Here is a 27,385-nt window from a genome sequence, read left to right on the forward strand (position 1 = left end):
CTCAAGGACACAACGGTAGTAGTGAGTACTGGAGATTCTGTCACCAGCTGCCCTCCGGTTGTCATCTCATTTTCAACTTCTCGATGCTTCACCATAGGATTTCAATCCGCAACCCTCTGGATGCACTTACGCCTATCTAACCTCCAGTCTAACCACCACAAATGGATGTTATTTCCCATTCGTCATAGCTCAGTGGTTCCGGGACATGAGGCTGCAGACCTGTCATTATAGCTCATATCCTATGTCCAACCATAATGGTGCCTTCATCTTGTCAGAATAAATCGATCACCCATCTCAACTAGTCATGATACATCTGATAAGAGTACATAGAACATCAGTTGTTTCATCTTTTTTTTCTTTATGATTTTGTTCAGTTTTGAAGAGAACAAAAAGACCACCAGGAATTCAGCTAAAACTTTGATTAATTTAGGAAATTTGTTCCCAAGTATTCTCACAAATAAAAAAGTGACACGTGACTGTGTCTCAACGTAATCAAGGTATGAAATGACTGTTATTTTTCAATATAATCTCTTTTTGGGCTTAGTTGTGGTCAATTTGCAGTGTAAAAATTATTAGAATTATGTTCCGGGCCTCCGACCATCCGCTCCGACAAAAATCAGCCTCTGGCTGAATCTAGTTGCCTACCCCGTCATACATCAATCTTACATAAGTGACACCCTCTTACCTTTCCCAGGGTGGTGTACTCCACTGCAATCTCACTGAGGAAAAAGTAGACATAATTCCCATACTCGATCGCATGGTGGAAATGGGGCTCTGGGGAGGCAAGGAGACACACACAAGAGGGGAAAAGTGAGAGTTGAGATTGAATTAAAGTCATTATGGTGAGTCATACTTTTCTGGAGTGTATCAGGGATGGAGTCACTGCTGTTCAGGCATTTGTTCCAACCCAGTACTAACACCTGATCCAACTAATTAAGGACTTGATGACGCAGTGATTGGTTGAATCGGGTGTCTGGGCTGAAAGAGCTACACATCCCCAACCAGGACACTGATCGACACAAAAGTCATGTGACCAACCTCGGAGCCACTTGGAGTCGTACTTGACGGTCCGCAGGACGGGGCTGTCGTCGCCAAGACTACGATAGATGACAGCGTCGCTGGCCAGGAAGTCGGTCATGGTGGCAGAGTAGAAATCACCGCCTGAAAAATAAAGTAAGTAGAGAAAATATAGTAATTAATAAGTACGATAGTATAGTAGTAATACATAAAGTCATAGTAAAATACTAGAATTCATATGGACAAGCTTTATATATATATAAAAAAAAACATTTTCATAAATAATGCTATAAGAATGCTCAACTGATTAAGCTAATATTTACTATAAGCTAGGTACAGACTTATGACTCATCAATTTAGCCATAAGACTAGGCTTCCGTCTAGACCTGCCTAAAAGGTCTTGCATTCAGTCTTTGGACAACATTTTATTTGCTAATGGACTACGGACAAAACCATTTCATTTCAAATTCTACATTTACAAATTGAGCCACTCACCAGCAAAGAGGCCGAGGTTGGATTGGCCCGACTCGAAGGGACAGCGCGCCTGACCCACCACCTCTTCGCCAACCTGCTCCAGGGTGGTCATCTGTGGGAAGGAGAGGAGACTGTTAGTTCTCTGTTGCCATTGTGGCTCTGGGCATGGACTGAAACCAGCACTGCACGAACCGCTTAACTCCTTTACCTCTACTGCAACATTAGCTGAATTGCTAACACAGCCATTGCTATTGCTAGCACGGCTGTGGACGTTTAGCCCCTCGCTGGCGCTCATAAATTACCTGGCTGCCTCTCCAGTCCCTCTTGGGACGGTCTCCTATTTGTGGCTAAGCAGGAGTTGGACTCCCTGCTCCCACACACACACACACACACACACTAGGAAAAACAAAACAACATCTGTCTGGTTGGCTTCACCTCTCTGCCTTCAATGAGCTCCAATTAAGTAGTTTCTAATGTTAAATGACAAGTCCTCTTTCTTGCCTTTTCAACATAACTTCACACTATTGCATGTATGCAAATTGAAATGGTAATTGTATTGAATGCGAAAAACAGACAAATGTGTAATGTCATCTTGACTTTTATTCAATTGTGAGTCATGAGTGAACAAACCGACTGCTCGGAAGCAATTATACCTTCTCAATGCAAGAGGATGGAACACACAAAGGCTTAGCACTCAAGAGGAGGTCAATGAAGAGCCAAACTGTGGCATTGTGATAATGACTAGCTCGTTGTCTCTGCATGCCCGCCAATCAGCAATCACAGCTTTATAATTGGAGTGACATTAACAAACGTCAATCATGGCTCTCTCGAATCTAAAGGTTTGATGAAAGAAATTAACAGCACATATCAACACCTAAACTCACACACACGTACCTTGTAGTTACGGCAGGTGGGGTTGAAGGCATTAGTGCCGCAAGCAAACAGGGTCTCGTCGTTCCGCGGTACCAGCACTTTGACATAGTTGTAGCATTCATCCTGGAAAAACACATAGGCTCATTCAGTATCACTGGGAACTCATGTACTATAAATACATTTGGAATAAGAACAGGCTGCCATAATAAAATAGCGCTGATGTATTACTCGGCCTCACAAGAGAGTTATGGTGCCTTTGAAACCATCCAATTATGTTATAGGATGCACTTACATTGATTTTATTTAACCATTATTTATCTAGGCAAGTCAGTTAAGAACAAATGAGTATCTACAATGATGGCCTACCCCGGCCAAACCCTAACCCGGACGACGCTGGGCCAATTGTGCGCCGCCCTATGGGACTCCTAATTGAGGCCGGTTGTGATACAGCCTGGAATCAAACCAGGGTCTGTAGCGACGCCTCTAACGCTGAGATGCAGTGCCTTAGACCGCTGCGCCAATCGGGAGCCCCCCATTTATGCTGCTAGGGAGAGTCAACTCTACCACTGAAGAACGCCAAGCGGTAGCTAGTGTGTTCTCTCCTGACCTTAACGTAGACACACATAGAACATGGTGGAGAAAGATACTCACGCTGTTTCTACCCCTCACGGTACACTTGGCAACATCCTTGGACCTCCATGTCAGCTTCTGCAATACATGAAAGGGGGGGAAACTAAATATGACACCACACCATGCTCTAGACCAGCGGTGTAGAACTAATTTTGCCCCGGGTGGCCGCATTCGGTCTTCAACAATTGAAAATTGGTTGTACTTCCTCGCCGCCAATTTGCTAAAAATGTTCCTTTTTCCCATAGCTTTCATTTTGGTGATTATTAGCGAGCTGGACACAGTCAAGAAACGGTATGAATATAGGTCCATTATCATTTATACACAGTTTCCATTTGGTTTTAGTCATTTTAAAGTATTATGAAAAATCACCGGATTGGAACCCCAAATGCCGGATTTGGCCCGCATGTTTGACACCCCTGCTCTAGAGAAAGCGCCACCACACCACACACAGAGTTACATGAAAGAGCCTGATGCAATCGCAGAGTGCGTTCATGTGGCCATAACCGGTCAGAGGCCTCTCTGTGACCTTTGGGTAATCTTTGGATCTGCCTGCTGAGAGCTTCACTCGACTTCGCAACCCCATCCGGAGAAGTTGTTTCTGGGAAGCTGATATGAAAAGGGGCTTCCGTGTAGAACTACTGGACCTCTGCCATATTGGGGTTATGCTCGAGGGTCCTCCAGGGTGGGGAGCAGCCAAGCTAAGGGCCACTGTTCGCAGGCTAGTCCATTAGTGAAGAAAACTCAGAAGAGGCCAGGCTACGGTATTTCTAAAAACAGATATAATTCACATTGCAAATAAATGATGGGTACTTTGGTGTTTAGAAGAGAGAATAAATGGATCAAAAGTATACAGTAATAAACCACATGGTCATGTTAGTTCCTGCTTGTATTATGTTGTATTACATCTTGCATAGCCATGTGAGGTTTGATCGAGTGTTTGATTATGTAACTTACCAGCTGGGGGACGAAGTCGTCACCAGCTGTGGTCAGGTTTACTGCAAAAACATGGTCCCTGTGGGGTAAAGATTAAGATTTAGTGTCATGGTGTTCTGTGCACAGTCTCATAAATAAAAGCAAACTAAGGGTTGGTTTCCCAGATTCTGCATTGAAAAACCTTCAGTGTCTGGGAAACAGACCCTAGTTTGGTCAGTCTGGTAGTGATGTTTTATTGGTTGTGATTGTTAACATGTGGACCAGAACGGAGGCAGTGAATTGGCTGACTGACCTGGCAGCGATGTAGAGCATGTGGTTGATCCTCAGCATCCTCTGGAAGTCCAGGCCTAGTCTGAATGTGTCGTTGTCCGACACCAGCCCCTGGAACCCTGGGTACAGGTAGGAGTCTACAAAAAGAGAGAGACGTTGAAGATAAGAGTAGCTGAATTATCACATACATGTCAAGATTTTTTCCAATTCATGACCCCAACTCCTAGACTGCACAGCTTTATGGGAATGACTACTATCTCAAGTTGTCATTTATAATTGGTAATCCTGCTTGGTAATCCTGCTTGGTCCTGAAAGGCCTCATTCTGGTGTTTAAATCTTTAATTACATAGTATTTGTTGTATTTTCAGTTGCTTGTGGCAATAAATGGATAGTGTAGGTTTGCAGTCGCTAAACTAAACCAGTCACTCTCTGGTCAGACACGCTCCCATTCTAGTCATATCCTGTTCTTCCTGTGAACTGTATCCAGGTTCAGGAGGCCTGGCCTGTTTCTAAAAGGTCAGACTAGGGGGAAGTTAATGAACAGAAACCTCTGCTAGTCCCTGCTCTCCTGCTCTAGCCGTCTGTGTCCAGTCCTGGGTCTTGTTCATTAAGGCACGCAAGAGAAAACGTGAGGGTTTCTTATATTGTCTGTTTTCTTCCGTTTGGTGCCCAATGAACACAACCCTGCTGAAGGGTAAATAGAGGTTTGATAGAGGCATAGTATATTTGGCTTGGGATGAGTGAACTAAGATAAAAAGTGTCTGCTATTGTATTTCTGTCGTAAGCAATTTGCATAATGGCAATTATTAAAGCATATACTGTAGCTGTACGATTAAACTCAATTCATCTGCCGAAAGGCTTTGTTTGGACAATACAACAGCAAATCTGATGACTAGGCAAAAGTGTTCATTAAATGATAAGACTGTTGGCATTTCGTCGATGGCAAAGAAGGCGTCAGCTCGCAACCTGCAGAGTGAGGAGCCGAATACGCTCTAACACTAAACAAAATGCCCTTGAGAAGTCCACTCTCACAGTTAGTCTAGGTAGGTCTGATGGTGTCGTTTCCACTGTTCGATATGTCAGGAGATATATCCGCAATGGATCTGTTTCAAGGTGTTACCTACTACATTCAACAAAAATGAGATGATATCAGTCTGAAATGTTCAGCATTTTACCTCCACTTTGATTTGTGCATACCGGTAACACACTGTAAACTCCCTTTCGTTCTTTGTCGACCTCTCTTTCCGAGATTCCAAGCTGTTGACCTAGCAAACCAACACCCATTTAATGCCATGGTGCCAATGCCTCAGCGACTCCTTCTCCTTCGCCTCTCTTTATCCTCCTTTCTCACACCAATAATGTATTTGACCTGTCCGGCTCATTAACTATCATGTAAACCATACCTCCTGTAGCCGATAGACCCACATATAGTTGATTACTTTAGGAAAACAATGCCCAACACCCACTCAAAAATCAATGATGGCAATTTTGAGTGTACATCTCTGTTCATAATCTTATATTGTGTTTAATTTGCACAAGACCATTCATCCACACTCATCTCCTGTGCAGGCCAACTCTACAGACTGAATTCCTGACTTTGGTCCATCAATATTTTAACAAGGTAGCATTAGGGCTCTGAGCCAGCCTTAGGCAACGCAAATAGGGAATCTGTTTCCTTACGTGCTGCTGGAGACAAATACCACAGCAATCTTCCTCCCCTAACTCAGTGGTAGATCTATATGTCACATCATATTAGTGCACTCTAACTACCAGTCTCGCGCTACTAAATGAATCCCCTTATATCACTGAGGAAAAATATGCAACATGGCACCACTTGGCCTTTTAAATCATTCTAAGCCAATCAGGGGGCTGGTGGGACTACTCACGCTCCCATCGGACAACATTGATTGGCTCCAGGTCTTTGGGGAAGGGCGGGGCCGTGGCTGAGGTGGACAGTAGACAGGAAGTGAGTATGAGGACTGCCAGCAGGAGGCGCCACCTTGTCCGTTCCGGAGGGACCATCTTCAATGAGGAAAAGGGGGGGGGGTGGGTAGCAGCAAGGGGGGCTTCAGCAAGTCATGGTGTGTGGCTGAGATCCACGGGAGCCCTGTCTGTGGAGGGTAAGATGGAAGGAGAAGAGAGGAATTCAGTTCAGTCAAATGAAAAGGGGTCAGAATACAAATACATGTTATCAAAAAGAAAGGAGGACCAAGGCACTCTTCATATAATTAAAATGCCTTTATTAGTATGGCATGTTCAATAGAAACAAAGTTTTAAAAATCCAACGTGTTTTGGCTGCATGGCCTTCGTCAGGGAGTACAAAAAAAATAATACAATGTCCTCTTTTGAACAGCTTTTCCAATTAGCCCTAATTATAAGAGGGAGTGGTTACAAAATTGATTGGACACACCTAGTAAGCAATACTATACCCATTAAAAAGTGAAATACCGTAGCTATGTTATCATAAAAATACAACTCCAAGCTAGAAGTATCAGGACACTTAGAAAGGTAGTTCTAACCTTAAATATGACTGGGAGAAGTGTCAAGAATAAGAAAGCAATATATTCCATAGTACACTAGAACACAGCAAAACATGAACAACAACAGTCTAAACATAGCTGAGGGCAATTGAGCAAAATGTCCACGAGATGACAGCAAATGGACCTATCACAATCCTACAGGAAGGGTGAGAAATCCATATCTTCATTTAAACCAGGGTATTTAGTGGCCTGTAGTCTGTAAATCCCAAAACTTTCCCTTTGGTTTAACTGTTTAAGACAGTCCCCTTTTCTAATAGAAGCTGGAATATGATCAATACCCATAGCTTGTAGGGAGGCAGGGTTGCCATGGTGTAAGGACTTGTAGTGCCTTGCCATGCGGTAGTCTTCATTGCCTACCCGTATGGCGTACTTGTGTTCCGCTAAGCGGTCTCTTTGTCCGTCCAATGTAGAACACCTTGCACTGTGGACATTCCAATCTATAGATGACATGAGTGGTTTTGCAGTTACTTGAATGCTTGACGTAATACTCCATTTAGGAAGCTGTGTCAACAAAATACTTATTCTGTGCAATATTTCTGCAATGGTTACAATGGTTACATTTAAGTGAGCCCTTGGGTTTGTGGTCAAGCCAAGTTTTTTGAGAGTCACCCGGAAGATAACTGTGGACTAATTTGTCATTCAGGGTAGGACATCTCTTAAAGCTTATGACTGGTGGCTCAGGAAAGACTTGGCGTAGTAGCGTATCACTTTGGATGATTCCCCAATTTTTTTTAATGATTCATTAACATAAACATAAACATTAAAAGAATCATTAAAAATAATTGGGGAATCATCCAAAGTGATACGCTACTACGCCAAGTCTTTCCTGAGCCACCAGTCATAAGCTTTAAGAGATGTCCTACCCTAAATGACACATTAGTCCACAGTTATTTACATTTACATTTAAGTCATTTAGCAGACGCTCTTATCCAGAGCGACTTACAAGTACATACAGTCATATTATTATTTTTTTTGTACTGGCCCCCCGTGGGAATCGAACCCACAACCCTGGCGTTGCAAGCGCCATGCTCTACCAACAGCCACACGGGGCCAGTTATCTTCCGGGTGACTCTCAAAAAACTTGAGAGTCCTTACACCATGGCAACCCTGCCTCCCTACAAGCTATGGGTATTGATCATATTTCGGCCTCTATTAGAAAAGTGGACCGTCTTAAACAGTTAAACCAAAGGGAAAGTTTTGGGATTTACAGACTACAGGCCACTAAATACCCTGGTTTAAATGAAGATATGGATTTCTCACCCTTCCTGTAGGGTCGTGATGGGTCCATTTGCTGTCATCTAGTGGACATTTTGCTCAATTGCCCTCAGCTATGTTTAGACTGTTGTTCATGTTTTGCTGTGTTCTAGTGTACTATGGAATATATTGCTTTCTTATTCTTGACACTTCTCCCAGTCATATTTAAGGTTAGAACTACCTTTCTAAGTGTCCTGATACTTCTAGCTTGGAGTTGTATTTTTATGATAACATAGATACAGTATTTCACTTATTAATGTGTATAGTATTGCTTACTAGGTGTGTCCAATCAATTTTGTAACCACTCCCTCTTCTAATTAGGGCTAATTGGAAAAGCTGTTCAAAAGAGGACATTGTATACTTTTTTTGTACTCCCTGACGAAGGCCATGCAGCCAAAACACGTTGGATTTTTAAAACTTTGTTTCTATTGAACATGCCATACTAATAAAGGCATTTTAATTAATTATATGAAGAGTGCCTTGGTTCTCCTTTCTTTTTGATGACCAATTTACCCCTTTTACCAAAGAGCACCTTCTGTCTACCAAAATGTACTATTGTGTACCTTAGTAGCGCTTCCCTTCCTCCTCTTTCTACAAACACATGTTGTTTGACTCTACATGATGAAAACCCATTTCATATCTCATACAGCAGATATGTAAATGTTCTGTCAAATCTGTAATTGCTCAACTTAGGACATTTTCTCAAATGGCTAGTGCTTTTCACATATTCATCGACTTGATTTAATGAACACATTGAGGAATCGATGTCTATTAATTGAATGATACAATTTCAGGACAAAATATGCATTTTTAGCGTGCAATATCTAAGCAAAAAGTTACCATTATGATTCATCATAGCATAATGGCATTTAAAGGTAACACAGGAGCTCAGATCTGGGCGCAAAACAAAATGGATTCATCATTACAATTTGGAAAGTAATGCACAAATATAAATCTCACAGGACAATTGATTCATGTGATTGTGTTTATGTTCGGGTCTATCAACTCCTGACACCGGCAGCAGTCCAGAACTCGTCAAACTAAATTAAATGTTAACACTAATAAGTAAAAAAAAAAAGAAAGTTAAACAAATATCCAAGGTCAGACTGACACCAGGCTGTTTTGGTCAGAAATATTAACGATCGACTTCAGGCTGTCTGCTTTCGTCAAAACGATATCAATGAGGAACGAACGGTTCGGGCTGGAATCCAGATGGTCTTAACGGCTGCTAATGTCAACATCTGCCTCTTAGAGCGCTAACACACTAAGACACACAACCAGAGTGATGGTGGGAAAGGTCATTCTGTCGGAGATACAGTACACATCAGTCCAGTGGACCATAGAGATGCATTCATCTACATTTTGAATGAGTCAGTTCCACATTAAAAACCAAGTAGATTGCACAGAGCGAGATATACATGTTTTACAATTACTAGGGTAACGTACTTGGGTAGCATCCTGATTCTCTGACTCTTTCATGAGGAATACTGGGAGGAATGCTGCTAGCAAGAGGAAATGAATCCTTAAGTTAGACCTGACTCTACACACACTAGAGACAGGAGGTTAGCATGCCGCGCTAACTACATACCCTCCCAAACTCAACAAACAACAGGAGCACTCGCCATCAATATCAATTAGCCTACGCCATTCTTGTTAATATTCCGAGCAGGTGTTGTGCTTAGCCGCGAGGTCAGCCAGTCATGGCCCCCCGCTATAAATTATAAAGATTAGCGTCTAGTCGTGTTTACAGTGTGGCTCGCGGTAGCCTCTCTACTCTAAAGGATTACACCCACTCAGACACTAAATACCTACTGCTTCACTACTGTCAGACTGTAGAGAACGTAATGGATGATGAGGCAACCTGAGTTGTCATTCAATCGATGTTTGGAGGAAGTAACATGGGAAAGTAAGTCTGAGGTAATTTTTGTGATCACATTACACATTCCCCCTGACTAGCATAATCAGTACGATACATCACAGGTACTGTAGTAACTGGAATGTTGTTTTCCAGACCAATATCATAAAACAAAAGAAACAATGTTGCATATTTTTTCTGGGTAAGCCAAAGGTCATATAGGGCTCCCGAGTGTCGCAGCAGTCTAAGGCTCTGCATCTCAGTGCTAGAGGCGTCACTACAGACCCTGGTTCGATCCTGGGCTATATCACAACCGGCCGTGATCGGGAGTCCCATAGTGCGGCGCACAACTGGCTCAGCGTCATCCGGGTTAGGGGAGGGTTTGGCCGGGGTAGGCCGTCATTGTAAATAAGAATTTGTTCTTAACTGACTTGCCTAGTTCAATAAAGGTTCAATAAAAAATATATAGTATGACTGTGTGAGCTAAGGCCCAGCTGCTTTCAGTCCACCTTCAGCTGACCTCGCCAGCGACTCGAGGAGCTAAAAGTGAGAACATACATTCCCATCTTCTCCAATAGAGTGGTTGTTACAGCGCTGTTAAGAGCTCCCAGCTGGGAGAAATAGACCCCGGAGACAAAAACTCACTCTAGCTCTTCAACTGGTTCTCTATTGTGGTGGCGCCTGCCTGGGTTGTGGCAGTCACAACTGTGGGGAGATATTGCTGTCAAGAGGCAAGAGATCAGAAGTACTGTATGAAGCCGCAACAGGAGACGGCCGAAGCCATCTTGGATTGATTTAAGCGGTTTGCTTCTGTTTGGTATGCTAAGTGTTCTAAATGTATAAAAGACCTGTCACCAGAGATTAACAATCAAAAGTTTAGTATTTGGTCCATATTCCTGACTAAATAAACTTTGTGACTCTACAAACTCTACAAATATAGGACCAAATACTACAGTTTTGACTACTTTAATACACTAAGTAAATTTGTTCAAATACGAGATACACCATATATACAAAAGTATGTGGACACCCCTTCAAATTAGTGGATTCGGCTATTTCAGCCACACCCGTTGCTGACAAGTGTGTAAAATCGAGCACATAGCCATGCAATCTCCATAGACAAGCATTGGCAGTACAATGGCCTTACTGAAGAGCTCAGTGACTTTCAACGTGGCACCGTCATAGGATGCCATGACGTGGTAGGCCACACAAGCTCACAGAACCGGACTGCTGAGTGCTGAAACTCGTAAAAATCGTCTGTTCTCGGTTGCAACACTTACCACCGAGTTCCAAACTGCCTCTGGAAGCAACGTCAGCACAAGAACTGTTCGTCGGGAACTTCATGAAATGGGTTTCCATGTCCGAGCAGCCACATACAAGCCTAAAATCACCATGCGCAATGCCAAGTGTCGGCTGGAGCAGTGTAAAGCTTGCCGACATTTGGCTCTGGAGCAGTGGAAACGCATTCTTTGGAGTAATGAATCACGCTTCACCATCTGGCAGTTCGACGGACGAATCTGGCTTTGGTGGATGCCAGGAGAACTCTACCTGCCCCAATGCATAGTGCCAACTGTAGAGTTTGGTGGAGGAGGAATAATGGACAAAGCGAGGTCCATACAGAAATGGTTTGTCGAGATCGGTATGGAAGAACTTGGCCTGCACAGAGCCCTGACCTCAACCCCATCGAACACCTTTTGGATGAATTGGAACGCCGACTGCGAGCCAGGCTTAATTGCCCAAACTTAGTGCCCGACCTCAAAAATGCTCTTGTGGCTGAATGGAAGCAAGTCTCCGCAGCAATGTTCCAACATCTAGTAGAAAGCCTTCCCAGAAGAGTGGAGGCTGTTATAGCAGCAAAGGGGGACCAACTCCATATTAATGCCCATGATTTAGGAATGAGATGTGGTGTACTTTTGGCCATGTAGCGTACATAAAAGTGCTTTCATTCCTAAACAGTAAAACAGATATGTATGAAAATACCCTCAAATAAAAGGTGACATTCTGTACCTCACATTAAACATTTTTTATAGATTTAGTTTCTTTGTTACTTTTACCCCTTTTCTTCCCAATGTCGCAGTATCCAATTGGTAGTTACAGTATTGTCTCATCGCTGCAACTCCCGTACGGACTCGGGAGAGGCGAAGGTCGAGAGCCGTGCATCCTCTGAACCACAAACCAACCAAGCCGCACTGCTTCTTGACACAATGCCCACTTAACCCCAGCCAGCCGCACCAATATGTCGGAGGAAACACTGTGCACCTGGCGCCCATGTCAGCATGCACTGCGCCTGGCCCGCCACAGGAGTCGCTAGTCCGTGATGGGACAAGGACATCCCTGCCGGGCAAACCCTCCCCTAACACGGACGACGCTGGGCCAATTGTGCGCCGCCCCATGGGTCTACCGTTCGCAGCCGGCTACGACAGAGCCTGGACTCGAACCCAGAATCTGTAGTAGCTCAGCTAGCACTGAGATGCAGTGCCTTAGACCACTGCGCCACTCGGGAGGCCCGAAACATTTGATCTCAAATCCAAAATGCTGGAGTATAAAGTTAAATGTTTTGCTTCACTGTCCAAATGCATATGGAGGGGAGTGTAACTAGAGGTTCTTCTGTTCAAGCAAGACGTTATCTCCCCTATGTGGAAAAGGGACCAACTGCAGGAATGAACTATGAAGCAAAATCCTGGAAGGATGTGCAGGCTTTAAACAGGAATAGGAGATATGGCTCTCCCCCTGACATTCCACAAGAGGCATGGGTGTCAGTCACCCTACCGCTCAACTTCTCAACCCTCTCACTGCGGGCACCGGCGCACACCAGGGGTTTTGGAGCAATCGGAAAACCCCACTTAAGCTGAGACTGATTTTGGTCCATGAAAATCACTCCGCACGCGTCCACCAGCTTCACAATTACCGAAACACATCATCTCTGTTAAGTACATCATAGTCCCAAAACCCCATGCACTTTTGGTTTGTCAATGCATGGGAATGTGGCTCCTCAAACAGTGTGTCATTTCTTTCGAGGGACCAGTCCAACTTGTTTTCAGATTTTGTTTACTGTACTCTCGGCTCTGTGAAAAAAAACGATGGAATTTGGGGAATAAATAAAGGATCGTTTCCCGCAGACTAAAACGGTGCCTTGGTTAAAAAGGGTTACAATGACCCACAGACAAACAGTCTCCAATATACAGACCACAACACGGGTCGATGCCCTCATGTTTGTTATTAGATCTAGAGACTTTAGAGTTTAGTGAATTGCTTAATTTCCTCTAATTTCCGACCCATATTACTGCAAAGGCTGAGGGTAACACCTGGTTTGAAGTCAAAGGCAAAAATTATAGTAGGGGAGGGCATCATGTGACCACACTACATGAAGGAGTCACGGCATTTGTGAGTTTGTTAGTTAGTTAGTTAGAGAGGGGAAGAGACAAATTTGAGATCCGCATCCGGCAAAAACAAAGACAAACTTCGGGACAGGCGGTCTTCCTATTTGACTAGCTTGCCTACGGTGGGTGTGTGTCATTCCATAGCATTAGATTACTCCCTGCTTTGACAGCAAATGTTCATTCACACGTACATACTTCACTGTTATTCACTCGTCAGCTGCAGTTTTTCTATGCAAACTCTACAAAACCCTAGAACACCCCACATATCTAAGCTAGCGTAAACAAAGCACCTCAGCACATGCAATGCTATCTATACGTAGAGGGTCCACAATGAAGTTCTGTAAGCACAACACCAAGACTAACTCTTCACTGCTTGAATATATTCAGGCGAGCTTGAAAAAAACATTTGTAATTCAATTTCTGGGACCTCTGGGTTGTAGTGAATTGAGGGGGTGAAAGGTTCTTACAATGCAGGAGCAAAGGAAGGAGAATGTGGGGGCTTTGCCACTCTATTGGCTTAAAGACCTTGGGAAAAAGCTACATGCGTAAGTAAGGTAAATCTTAAATCTGATTTGTGGTGATCAGGGCTTAAGTACATAATCTTAAGTGGGAGAGGGACAGCTTGAGGGTACTGTAAAGTGTAAACAGAATACCTGTCACTATCACTGGTTGGAAAGACCCCCTTGAGGCTTAACGTAATCATTGACCTTCAATTGGCCAATTTGCACCTAATGTCGTGACCTATTTTAATGCTACCAAGGCCTAAATGCTCCTTATCTTCTAGTCACAAAGCATGTCGCCCAAGCCTAGCTTATACAGTTGAAGTAGGAAGTTTACATACACCTAAGCCAAATACATTTAAACTCAGTTTTTCACAATTCCTGACATTTAATCCGAGTAAAAATTCCCTGTCTTAGGTCAGTTAGGATCCCCACTTTATTTTAAGAATGTGAAACATCAGAATAATAGTAGAGAGAATGATTTATTTCAGCTTTTATTTCTTTCATCACATTCCCAGTGGGTTAGAAGTTTACATACACTCAATTAGTATTTGGTAGCATTGCCTTTAAATTGTTTAACTTGGGTCAAACTTTTCAGGTAGCCTTCCACAAGCCTCCCACAATAAGTTGGGTGAATTCTGTCCCATTCCTCCTGACAGAGCTGGTGTAACTGAGTCAGGTTTGTAGGCCTCCTTGCTCGCACACGTTTTTTCAGTTCTGCTCACAAATGTTCTATAGGATTGAGGTCAGGGCTTTGGATGGCCACTCCAATACCTTGGCTTTGTTGTCCTTAAGCCATTTTGCCACAACTTTGGAAGTATGCTTGGGGTCATTGTCCATTTGGAAGACCCATTTGTGACCAAGCTTTAACTTCCTGACTGACTTGAGATGTTGCGTCAATATATCCACATAATTTTCCTGCCTCATGATACCATCTATTTTGTGAAGTACACCAGTCCCTCCTGCAGCAAAGCACCCCCACAACATGATGCTGCCACCCCTGTGCTTCACGGTTGGGATGGTGTTCTTCGGATTGCAAGCCTCCCCCTTTTTACTCCAAATATATCGATGGTCATTATGGCCAAACAGTTCTATTTTTGTTTTATCAGACCAGAGGACATTTCTCCAAAAAGTATGATCTTTTTCCCCATGTGCAGTTACAAACCGTAGTCTGGCTTTTTTATGGTGGTTTTGGAGCAGTGGCTTCTTCCTTGCTGAGCGGCCTTTCAGGTTAGGTCGATATAGGACTCGTTTTACTGTGGATATAAATACTTTTGTACCGGTTTCCTCCAGCATCTTCACATGGTCCTTTGCTGTTATTCTGGGATTGATTTGCACTTTTCACACCAAAGTACGCTCATCTCTAGGAGACAGAACGCGTCTCCTTCCTGAGCGGTCTGACAGCTGCGTGCTCCCATGGTGTTTATACTTGCGTACTATTGTTTGTACAGATGAGCGTGGTACCTTCAGGCGTTTGGAAATTGCTCCCGACTTGTGGAGGTCTACAATTGTTTTTCTGAGGTCTTGGCTGATTTCTTTGGATTTCCCATGATGTCAAGCAAAGAGGCACTGAGTTTGAAGGTAGGCCTTGAAATACATCCACAGGTACACCTCCAATTGACTCAAATTATGTCAATTAGCCTATCAGAAGCTTCTAAAGCCATGACATAATTTTCTGGAATTCTCCAAGCTGTTTAACGGCACAGTCAACTTAGTGTATGTAAACTTCTGACCTACTGGAATTGTGATACAGTGAATTCTAAGTGAAATAATCTGTCTGTAAACAATTGTTGGAAAAATAACTTGTGTCATGCACAAAGTAGATGTCCTAACCGACTTGCCAAAACTATATTTTGTTAACAAGACATTTGTGGAGTGGTTGAAAAACGAGTTTTAATGACTCCAAGCTAAGTGTATGTAAACTTCCGACTTCAACTGTACGTACGGTCAATCAAGAGCAGGGGTTGGAAGCAAAATTATTTTCCAAATAGTTTTGTTCTGAACAGAAGCTTAATTTTTTTAAGTTCCACTGTTCCGACCAGCAAAATAAAGTTCTGAACAGGCCCAAACTCCAAAAAATTTACATTTTATTTATATAGTTCCTCTGTTTGTTTTTTAAACCTCAAATCTTTCTTTTTACATTAAGATTGACATTACATTTATTCACGAATCAGTGTGGATAGACACAAGCTATAGCCTAGTTGTTTATATGCGTGATGGACAGATAAGTGTACGGCGCGAGATGTGACTGAAATTTTGCGGTTGGGGAGAGAGCAAGAGAGGGTGAATGAGGAGGCTTGGCTTGAAGCGTTAGGCATCTTGTTATGACATGCATTATCTAAATTAGGCCAACAATATTATACAATATTATACCTACGGAGGAGCGGCTTCTATGGACAAACTTTGAATGTCTTTGTATTCCCGAGAGTTGGCTTAACATTAGACCAGAGCTAACGATAACAAGCTTGTGTGTGCAGAGCAGCACCAGAATTAAAAATATGTCTTATCTTTTTGTAGTTAATAAATCCAATGTCAAACGTGATAACTATAGTATCCTTAACTAGCATTGAAAAAGTGAATCCATTCTTCTCTAATTAAAAATCTCTCCCTAATTTCTTAATCACGCTTGTAACGTCGCCAGTAGGCTATAGTAACCGTTGCTTCTGAGGGGGAGGGGCAGGTAAAATATACACACTAGCAAAGATTTCCAGCTGGCAGGTAGACACTGGAATAGATTTCTGAGTGAGAGTGAGGGCTTTGCATAGGCACTTTGTTGCGTATTTTGTGGGACTGAAAAAAAATGCCCGGAATGTACATTTTTTATATTAACCGGTTCAACGGATTTTAAAATCACGGTTCTGTTCCGTAACAGTACAGATCACTCTCGGTTCTGATTCTGTTCGTCAAACAATTTTGTTCTTTTACGGTTTTCTGTTCTGTTCCCTGAAACGATTCCAACCCCTAGTCGAGATTTTAAAAAAAAATCTCACAAAGCAATAGTTGGGATAAAGCAGAAAGACAGAATCTGTGTCATGTGACAAAACAAAGTAATCTTCTAATACGGTCTGGTGTATTTCTCTTGCCCTTAGTTCCCCGTGGCAGAAAGTCCAAGGAAATCTTTCAACAGCCTAAAGGTTCTGTGAAAAGCTGTGGTGGGCCCCTAATGGTGCTGGTGGCTGCTAACATGAGTGAACTTTACGGGACCCTGGCAGACACTGTGGCTCACAGATTAGCAGAGACGGGGGTGTGTTGACAAGACTCTACCCGAGCAAAACGCAAATTAGCCTTGGAACGGTCAGATCTCAACTGGCAGAGACATAAATGAAAGGATAGGAAGGATAGCATTGGAATGGTGCTGTTAGCAACAGACTCTTACGGAGTATGAAGAGGAGTTTTAGTCTGTTCCCAAAGATGTCTAATTATCTTATCTAGTCCTGTGTGTGCGGACATATCAAAGCATTTCGCTAAATTAACGTAATGTCCTGTAAACGGTTGAGAATATCAGTGGAAAATCTGAAGCGAGCATTAACATATTACACTCAGGGCTTATCAAACACGCACACAGCAAAGCAGCAAGTGTGTGAGAAACTTGGCAATCATTCAAATACACGTTTGCAACTGTACTGGGACCTGTAAACCCTAAGTGCACCAAAAGAAAGTGTGCCATTGACATATTGACTGAAATATCCAAGATCCAGGCATATAAACATCATGTTTAACATGTCTAAACTGCATGGGTACATTTAACGATGGGTTTAATGAACCTGAGCCTGAAAATTAAACAAATGCTGTACACGTGCCCTGTGATGTTATCTAAATGCACACAGTTGCATTATGAGTGGTCATTAAAATAACTGATGGTATTTCATACGTCAATTGCTGCATGTTCTATGCAAAACAAAAAGTATTTTTTCGACAGGAATACTGATTAGATGGTATTGACCATTGCTCGTGTTGAACTTGAGTAACCTTCATGAATGAAGCTTGAAGTACCTATTTACTGCTATAGGTCAGTTTTTGTGTGTGAATTGATGCACGGGGCAGCTATCTGTGTGTGTGTTACATGTCAGTGTTCAGCTCCATGTGTGTGTAATTTCCATGTGTGTGTCTTGCACTGCTTGCACTGCTCTTTCCCGGTCTCTGATGATCCGTAGGACATGGCTATCCCCTTCGCTAAGCAAGTCAGCTGCCAATCTACTCCTAGCCAGTCACCACCCACCTGCCAAAATCCAAGTATCTGCTTTGGCGGCAGAAACGAGATCTGTCACGGAACCCTGGCACGACCTGGGAATATCCCAGTGGTCAGCGGCTTTGGTGGGCGGCGTCTCCTTTTGTGCTAATTCCTCCATTTCCTCCCCACAGAGGGCCGGTACCCAGCCAGGCAGCCTTCAGGGATCATTAGGAGGCCCTTTAAAAAGATGAGCGCCAGCGTTTTCCTCGGAGCATCACAGCATCAGCTCCACCACGCACACCTGAAACCGCCAGGTCCAGACAGGATCGTTTTAGGATAATGTGATGTCTGTGTTTTGTCTTGTGCGTGTGTTTTGTTTTTCTCCCCGGGTCTCGCTTTCTCTGTCTTTGTTTTTCTCAACGGGTCTGTTTCTCTCATTCTGTCGCGCTCTTGTGTTATCCTTGTTTTTCCATAAACACTTAAAGCTCGAACAAACACTGAGCGATTATAAATGCATATTTCCTCGGCTTCTCTTTCTCAGCCATGCTTGTTTGGTGTTTCACACTTAAAAACGCAAGGCTTTTGTGCTCGGCAACAGAGGTATTTGCCTGTTCTGTCATATAAATAAATAGCCTTGAAACCAAATCTAGTAAAACATGAGATGAAAGAGGGAAGCCCATAAAACACATTACGTTTCAAAAGATGGATAATCACTTTTTGCCACACATTAAAATAGAGAAATGGCCTGACCACTGATCTAACAGAGAATGTGAGAGCAGGGAGGGTATGGAGGAATCAAAGACCAGCCATGGCTGAGTCTGTAGTAATGTACTTTCACAAAGAGGCTTTGGAGAATCTCAAAGGTGCCATTAAACATCTGTACAGACCGCACTACCTTTCCTCCAGGATAAAGAGGTAAAGCAGAAAGGAGAGGGTTAGGTACAAAGCAGAGCTCCCTGCTTCCCGATATCCTCCTGACACAATAGAATGATCGCTTTGTACGAGTGCTTTTCCATTTTACCGCAGTCTATGCAAATTCACGTTATGAATCAATGGGATTTATCTGTGCACTTCTTAAGCCCTCCATTTTGAATACGGCGCTAGGCAGCGTAAAATGCCACGGCCTCGCCTGCTCGCTTCCTAGCGCTCTCCGCTGTGATGAAATACTTCATCATTGTGTCTGCTCTTACATTGTTGTAGCATCTTACAGACTTTACAGGGTACCAACTGGCAAGGCATGTTGTTAACCCGAAACGCATAAGACTGTTTATCACGAATGGTCTCTAGGTGAGAGGAAAACCAGGTAAAAATGGCTGATCAGAGTTAAACCTGATTAAAAAATGCAAGATCATCCCTCTGGCTCAATAGGCCTAAAATGAATTTGAATTTGGTGGAGCCTACAGATAACACAAATCATATCAGTTCAGTTGTCTTGATATACAACAAAGGAATGCACTTTTTTTTGTGAATGCTCGCTCTTAAAAGTCCTTCACAGAGAGAGAAAGTGTTAACTTTCTTGTTTTTATATTGTATACATTGAAGCTTTGGCAATATTTATGCAATGTTTCTCATGCAAATAAAGCAATTTGAATTTGAAAGTGTGTGTGTGTGTGAGAAAGAAAGAGAAAGGGAGATAATGTGTTCACTCTAAAATAGAGAGTGCCTTGAAACACGGCACTGGACCGTGAGAGAAAAACTGGGATAAGCTTTCATCATGACAGCTAATCCAGCAGCCATCTTTCACTGCGTGTGCTTGGTGTCACGCTGAAGGACAAACACCAAAAGAACCTTCTCTTCTAGAAAAGAGACACAGAGAGGAAAATGGGAGAGAAAGGCGGGATGGAGAGATAGAGAGATGGATGACGAGGATAGAAAGAAAGAGGAGTGCATTGGAGAGAGACCACATGAGAAAGAGAGAGAGTGATCATCAACAATGAAGACAGTACACTCCCAACCACACACACAGCTGCAGAGAGACGGCGGAGATAAACAGTCCTGTTTGTAGCGGGCGGCTAGCAGGCGTGGCGCTAAGCCTTGGCAGAGGGACCATTAAGTGTGAGCATGTGATAAATGCACTGGGCTCCACAGACCTGAAGTTCTCATTACTCTGTGTGCAGTAGAGAGCTGCAGAGGCATCGCTCATGAAGGATGGGGGATCCATTGGCTGTGTGTGTGTGTTTCTGAGTGCATGCGTATGTGTGTCTGTGTGCATGCGTAGGCGTATGTGTGTGTGTGTGTGTGTGTGTGTGTGCGCGTGTCCACCTGTGTCCAACACAATGCTATTCATATCAGTCATTGACTCCCATTCATATTTCTTCGGCACCGGAGGGCGTAGCATTTAGGGCAATAGGGTACAGTTAGAGGGGAGGTGGCGTGGTAACATTAGCCCTCTGTTATCGGGCCTCTTGGAAACACACTTTATGGTCTTAGTGTCTCATTCCGTTGCCCCTCCTGAACTCTATTTCTGCCCTTCTCGTCTCTCTTGGCTGCCATCTGTGGAATTTCCACAGGCGACTCCAAAGTCGCCAAGTAGAACCACTTTGGGGACCAGGGAAGGCTGCATCAGACAAATAGCTAGCGGAAAGAAAGAGCCTACGTTGCCTGGAGGAAGGAGGCGAGGGGGGTTTTGACATTATATGAATTAAATATTTGTAGCCAGTTGCCCTCAAGAGGGCCAAGTTAGAAGGGAAAGGGGATACCTAGTCAGTTACACAACTGAATGCATTCAACCGAAATGTGTCTTCCACATTTAACCCAACCCTCTGAATCAGAGATATGCGGGGGGCTTCCTTAATCGACGTCCATGTCCTTGGCGCACTAAAGACACTCTAAAGTGTCTTCCATGCAAATGTAAGAACAGTGTGAGAGCAGGGCCCAAGAAACGATCAAGTCACTATGATTCAGATTTATCATTTCATGATTATTTTATGAACTTTGTTTGGGGAAGAGAGAAATAATTCAATTTTGGAAATAAAAGGGGGACCTCTTTTTGCATCGCATCAGTCATTCCCCTCTTCGCTTGTCACAGAGAAAACATAAAAAAGGGGAGGGCAAGAGACTGTTAGTAAACTGTTTGAAAGAGAGAGAAACTCAATGAAAACAAGGATGCCGAACAACGAGTGATGGTCGCTAAAGACAAAGAGGCGAAAGATGAACGCCAGAACGCCGAGGAATGATTAGACAGATGAAGGGTTTTAAAAATAGCCCCTCACTCATCAGGGAGAGATGAAAAGCAGGACTGGAGGGGCCCTCGTTCTCCCCCTCCCTCCTCTTATTTTCCCACTTTCGGCTTCTCTGACATTTTTCTACCTCCCCCCTCTCCCAATGCTATTTCTTCTACTTCTCTCTCTTCAATCATCCTTCTTTCAAATTCAGATCATTCCTCAATGTCTCTTGAACACAAATTGCCAGTCTTTTTGGCTGTACTTCTGTTGTTTTTCTCTCTTCTCCCCATGTCACTTTGCTTTCTCCCCTCTCATTTTGACCTACAGCCTGCTGCTTTGGTCCACTTCGTTTGATGCCTTTGTACTCAGAACAGCCTATAACACCACGCATGTCATACAATGTTATGTTATACAACCCTGGCTTCTGATCCCAGGACAGTTCTAAACACATTGATCCTCCTCAGAGCAGCCAGCTACTGTACCAGTCTCATCTAGGGCATATTAACTCTGTCAACAAAGGATGACATTGTCTTTCTGTACTCAGCCAAGCCTCTAACCACGAGTCCATAAAACACTGTCTGTGATAGTAGAGCTATCATAGATAGGTAGAAAGGATTGACCGTCCTCATTCTCTTGAAACGACCGACACCCAACCTTCCTGAAAGTGCACGTCTCTGAGCCTTACTGTTTGTGAGAAAGTGTGTGTGTATCGCTTTGTGTATAGCAAGTGTGTGTTTGTGTGAGCCCATAGATTGCTCCATTTTCCTATAACTTTCCGCATTCATCAGTCTCCTTTCACAGTTTGTCAGCGTGTATCTGCGAGCAGATAGGGACAGAAGCTGTGGCCCCATTTGTTCTAAAAATAGACCAGTCTTTAGTGTCCCTAACACTCGGCTGGACCGGCTGACGCAGCGATAATTGGGGGGAGCTGAAGGCAACAGTGAGACATGGGAGTGATTACCGAGCAAGAGGGCTTTGAATCACAGAAGTGCTTTTCTTTCTGGGCTCTGCTCCCTGGTGGACATGCCACCTAACAACAAGCCCTGTCAGACTTTAGCAAGATTTCAAGTGATTGGTGTGTGTCAGTGTGTGTTTGTGTCAGAGCAAGTGGATGTATGCATTTGTGTGTGTATGTATGCATGGTGTGTGTGTGAGTGTTAGTGTGGTTGAGAGCCTCAGTCCCCCTTCTGCGGCACTTTGAGAAAAAGGTTGTGTCATGCCCTGTGGTGAGGACATCCCAGAGCTGGGTTTCTGTGGTTACTCTCTCCCTGGACAGCCGGCTGTTGGGGAATCGATACTTTGACCTCCAGTGCTGTTCTGTGCCAACGTAGAAGTGCATAATGGGAGTGCTCCAGGTGCTAGAGTGTGAGAGCTAAGTGCCTGTTATCACCAGAGATGTCATCTTGCCACCTGCATTGGAAGCCGAAACGTGACTGCTCTCTTCTCCTTTATCGCTATACTATTGTATAGTCTCGTTCTTTTTCTCTTTCGGCCTTTTCCACTGTAAGTCATCCTCCTCTTTTACGCATTGCTATTTTGTGTTAGCTCTGCTTACCATGGGCCGGATTCACAAAACATTCTTATGGAAAAAAATAAGAAGTTCATAAGATAGTAAGTGCAATTCCTCAAAATGTTCTTAGGAATTCATTGTTTTCTTAGGAACTTCGGAAATATCTTTCCTAAGAACTTTGGAAATATCTTCTTATGTGGCATTGACATTAATGACATGCTTGAAACCAATAAATAAGCCTTTTTGACAGAGATGATAGGATTTGGCCCACTATAATAAAGTGTTGATATTTACATTTTATTACATTCATTTATCTGCTTTATGTCTCAAGATTTTTTTCTCTCACACATTATAGCCATCAGACTAGCTATATCAAAAACAAAAATGGATAACCAAGGAAAGCGCAATAAAAACTTCAGCAAACAAGAGCTTGAAGTGAGCTTGAAGAAAAAGATTGCTGTTGGGGACACTCGAAAACTGCGGGGTCCCTGCAGTGACAAAAAAGAGAGGACGGGAGAGCCTGTCTTTGACGTCGGGGGTATGGCAAGGGACAGTGACTCCGCCGTAAAAAATAGTGGTCCGACATTAAGTTGGCAGCTAAGAAGGGAGCTGAGAAACCATTCATGTGAACCAGCTGGAGTAGAAGGTGTTGTCCATGATAGGAGAGAAGGTGGTAGAGGGACTGTACGACTGGTAACGACATTATAGCCAACATAACTACGACATATCGGTGAACATATCGGAATTGGCTGATATTAGATAAAAATGCCAACATCGGTATCTGCCCGATGTCTAGTTTAACGTTAAATTATTATGTGACGTGCAGTCATATTCAGGTCCTGATTGGTCAACAAGCTTATTTGACACGTCAAATAACACTATTTGACGTGTCAAATAAGCTTGTTGACCAAATAGTGTTATTTGACGTGTATCTATTTTGACACGTAAAGACCCAAACGGAGTTCCATAGAAATCCTGGTTGAGAATGAAACGACTGAACAACGAAACAGCACAGCATATACGTGAAAGAAATAGGTTTTGATTATGTTTTACTTGTGATGGGGACATATGTAAATGCCAACAAAATAACTTTTTGGTCAGTGTGGTGTGTGTGTGTGTGTGTGTGTGTGTGTGTGTGTGTGTCTGTAACCTTTATTTAACTTGGCAAGTCAGTTAACTTCTTGCCACTAGGGGGGTGCCATTTCGACATAGTACAAATTCGTTTCCAAATTAAACTGCCTCGTACTCAATTCTTGCTTGTACAATATGCATATTATTATTACTATTGGATAGAAAACACTCTCTAGTTTCTAAAACCGTTTGAATTATGTCTGTGGGTGAAACAGAACTGGACGTAGAGCAATTTCCCTATGTGGAGTTGAGAATGCAGAATTTTCCAACCTGTTCTCAGACCTGTTTATAAATCTGCCTGTCTTCTATTGGTTGAGATGCACTGCATACGCCTTCCTCTGGGTGTCAGCGAATAGAGGGCCTTGAAATGGAGTCTCTAGGCAGAGCTGAAAGTCTATAAATTGATTGGAAACGAGGTGTATCGTTCTTTTCCCCTTCGCTCTGACGCACTGAGGACCTTGGAACGTTCTTTTGGAAACATCGGTTATAGATCTTACACATTTCCGGCTGTGTTTTTATTCGATATAGGCTTTAAAGACATCATAATCTTGTTATTTTGAACCGAATTATATCAGTTTATGTCAGTATATTGCGATTTTCGGGTATTTATTTTCTTGGCGCTGTAGGAAGTTGGGTATCTCTCTCTCTCAAGCTAATGTTTACTGCTAATTGCAACGTGGAAGACGACGTTCTCCAACCTAGCAACGATTCTTTTGGACAAAGGACACCTATCCCAAGATTCTGATGAGAGTTCATCGAAAAGTAAGAACTATTTATGCTGATAATTCATTGTTCTGTTGAAAAATGTCAAATGCATAAGACGCCATTTCTTGCAGTGTAGCCTTGCGTTATCGCACCCTGTATTGCACAGTAACGTTAATTTAAAAAATGTAATTCAGCGATTGCATTAAGAACTAATTTGTCTTTCAATTGCTGTCCAACCTGTATTTTTTTAGTCAAGTTTATGAATAGTTTTCGATAAGAATAGGCGCCTTTCCAAGATGGCGCCGGACAGATTGCTTGACGTTATGGACACTATTCTCATTGTATAAGCACGATTTGTGCCGCTAAATATGCACATTTTCGAACAAACTCTATATGAATTGTGTAATATGATGTTACAGGACTGTCATCTGAAGAATTCTGAGAAGGTTAGTGAAAAAATTAATATATTTTGGTGGTTTATACGTTATAGCTATTTTTTGCCTTGAATCAATGCTGGTGTGATGTTTGCTATTGTGGTAGCTACTATAACGCTATATTGTGTTTTCGCTGTAAAACACTTAGAAAATCTGAAATATTGTCTTGATTCACAAGATCTGTGTCTTTCATCTGCTGCACGCTGTGTATTTTTAAGAAATGTTTTATGATGAGTAATTAGCTAATACACGATGGTCTCTGTAGTTATTCTAGTCGCTTTGGTGAGAGTTGGGATGGTGGCTGCAATGGTAAACTATGATTTATACCTGAAATATGCACATTTTTCTAACAAAACATATGCTATACAATAAATATGTTATCAGACTGTCATCTGATGAGGTTGTTTCTTGGTTAGTGGCTATTTATATCTTTATTTGGCCGAATTTGTGATAGCTACTGATGGAGTAAAAAAATGGTGGAGTAAGAAAAGTGGTGTCTTTTGCTAACGTGGTTAGCTAATAGATTTACATATTGTGTCTTCCCTGTAAAACATTTTAAAAATCAGAAATGATGGCTTTATTCACAAGATGTGTATCTTTCATTTGGTGTCTTGGACTTGTGATTTCATGAACATTTTATTATATGATATCCCTGTGGCTTTAGGCTAGGCTATGCTAGTCAGCTTTTTTGATGGGGGGGATCCCGGATCCGGGTTTGGGAGGTGTTAGAGGTTAAGAACAAATTCTTATTTACAACCTGGACGACGCTGGGCCAATTGTGCGCCGTCCTATGGGACTCCCAATCACGGCCGGATGTGGTACAGCCTGGATTCGAACCAGGGACTGTAGTGATGCCTCTTGCACTGAGATGCAGTGCCTTAGACAGCTGCGTCCGTGTGTGTGTGTGTGTGTGTGTGTGTGTGTGTGTGTGTGTGTGTTAACTATTTAACTGTACTAGAATGCTTAAAAGGCCGGTAAAATGTTAAATATCAGTTATCGGTATCAGGTTTTTTGGCAAGGAAAATATCGGATATCGGCCAAAAATGCCATATCGGTGCATCACTATTTAAAACTGACTCTATGTTAACCACTCAACTGGTTGTTAGTGAGGAAAAGCTACCCCTGCAATTACATTTGAGAATCATCTCACGGGCTTTTCCAGTGGCCTGATTTAGCGTCAGCACAGCTGAAAATTCAGGTGAGCCAACATTCTATCCAAATACTGACAAAAATTAATTGCTGTGGCACAATGGCTGACAACTCGTCAACACTCTGGCCCAAAACTAACAGGGTTTCCCCACACCTGGGCTGAATGGTCTACCCATGACTCTGTTGAGTGTTACCGTGTCTATTTTCACCTTTACTCTCAGCGACCTTCCCTGTACAAAGCTGACCTCGGCACACCTATAAGTGCAGCAGTCTCATTCAAACCCACACAAAGGGTTCTGCCAACATGGCTGATAGGAGGACAAGAGCCGCGAAGAGACCCGTCTGTCCGCAAAAAGAACCTCTCCACAGCCCGTTAGCTAACCAAGGCCGTCTAGTCACTCAAACGGACTTAACAAAGGTTGAGGGCAATGGCGTAGTAGAGCTGACATTGAAGTGTGCTGCTTTGTGTGCCTGTGTCATTGGGCAGCCACGTCCCTGCGTGTGCAAACTAGTGATGGGGGGGGGGAATCTATAGTTACATGTCAGGATATTCTTTTTTTACGATATACCGTATCATTTTGACAATAATCGCAATATTATTTGTGCGCTAGTTGGTTGCACCAAAACTCCAATATTTTTCTTTCATAGCTTGTTCTCCATCTTCTTTTTAAATAAGGCGGCAATTTGTTTTAAGCACTTTTATTCCCATGGCTGATAAAAACTCGTTTTCTCATGGCTCTCTCTTTTCCCTCCGCAGCAGACGCATGGTGAGCAATATGTGTGGAACATCGAATTGCAATAAAATCACAGTATCAAATCGCAATACATACAGAATCATGAGAATCGCAATACATATCGTATTGGCCCCTAAGTATTGTGATAATATCGTATCGTGAGGTCCCTAGGCAATCCCCAGCCCTAGTGCCAACTTTGAGAGAGATCAGAGTAATATCGTTAGGGCCACACACAATGGACTTAGCTAACCATGTCTCCAGAGCTTATACAAGTACTACCACTTTAGATATTGTGCCAGTAACTACATCAAGGTTGTGATCGACGTTGCTATAGAGGGATTACAATACTTTGGCTTTGGGACTTTGCTGATCGAATAAAGTGCATTATGAAATCAAAATTGCTAGGCTGAGAACAGAAGTGCTCAAAGTGAAATCTAACCATGTCCTGCAATAGGAGATACACTAGTTGATACTCACAGTCTAGAATCAGCTGAGACCGGCAGGTGCAGTGTCCAATCAGTCACTATCGTCGAAGTTCACAATGGTTCAGGAAGAAGAGAGGGAGGTGGGGGTGGACCCCCGCAGTGGTCCTCAGCAAAGTCCTGTGATAACAAGAACAACATTTAAATCAGAAACGTTGACTTTTATAAACACGCAACAA

The 27,385-nt window shown here is 42.9% G+C and overlaps 1 protein-coding gene across 1 annotated transcript in view; it reads right to left on the bottom strand.

Moving 5' to 3' along the window:
* Nucleotides 1–27,385, bottom strand: part of LOC120027184 (semaphorin-6D-like) — a 128,231-nt gene that overhangs the window by 26,516 nt on the left and 74,330 nt on the right. Inside the window, exons 4-12 of the mRNA XM_038972066.1 lie at nt 27,202–27,326; nt 6,084–6,308; nt 4,220–4,334; nt 3,949–4,006; nt 3,016–3,072; nt 2,386–2,487; nt 1,513–1,603; nt 1,039–1,161; nt 686–774 (exon numbers count right to left, since the gene is read on the bottom strand). Of these exons, the coding sequence (XP_038827994.1) occupies nt 686–774; nt 1,039–1,161; nt 1,513–1,603; nt 2,386–2,487; nt 3,016–3,072; nt 3,949–4,006; nt 4,220–4,334; nt 6,084–6,219 (771 nt within the window). The 5' untranslated portion in view covers nt 6,220–6,308; nt 27,202–27,326. The remainder of the gene's footprint in view (nt 1–685; nt 775–1,038; nt 1,162–1,512; nt 1,604–2,385; nt 2,488–3,015; nt 3,073–3,948; nt 4,007–4,219; nt 4,335–6,083; nt 6,309–27,201; nt 27,327–27,385) is intronic.

This window comes from Salvelinus namaycush, chromosome 32 (genome assembly GCF_016432855.1).
Source record: "Salvelinus namaycush isolate Seneca chromosome 32, SaNama_1.0, whole genome shotgun sequence".
NCBI lineage: Eukaryota > Metazoa > Chordata > Actinopteri > Salmoniformes > Salmonidae > Salvelinus > Salvelinus namaycush.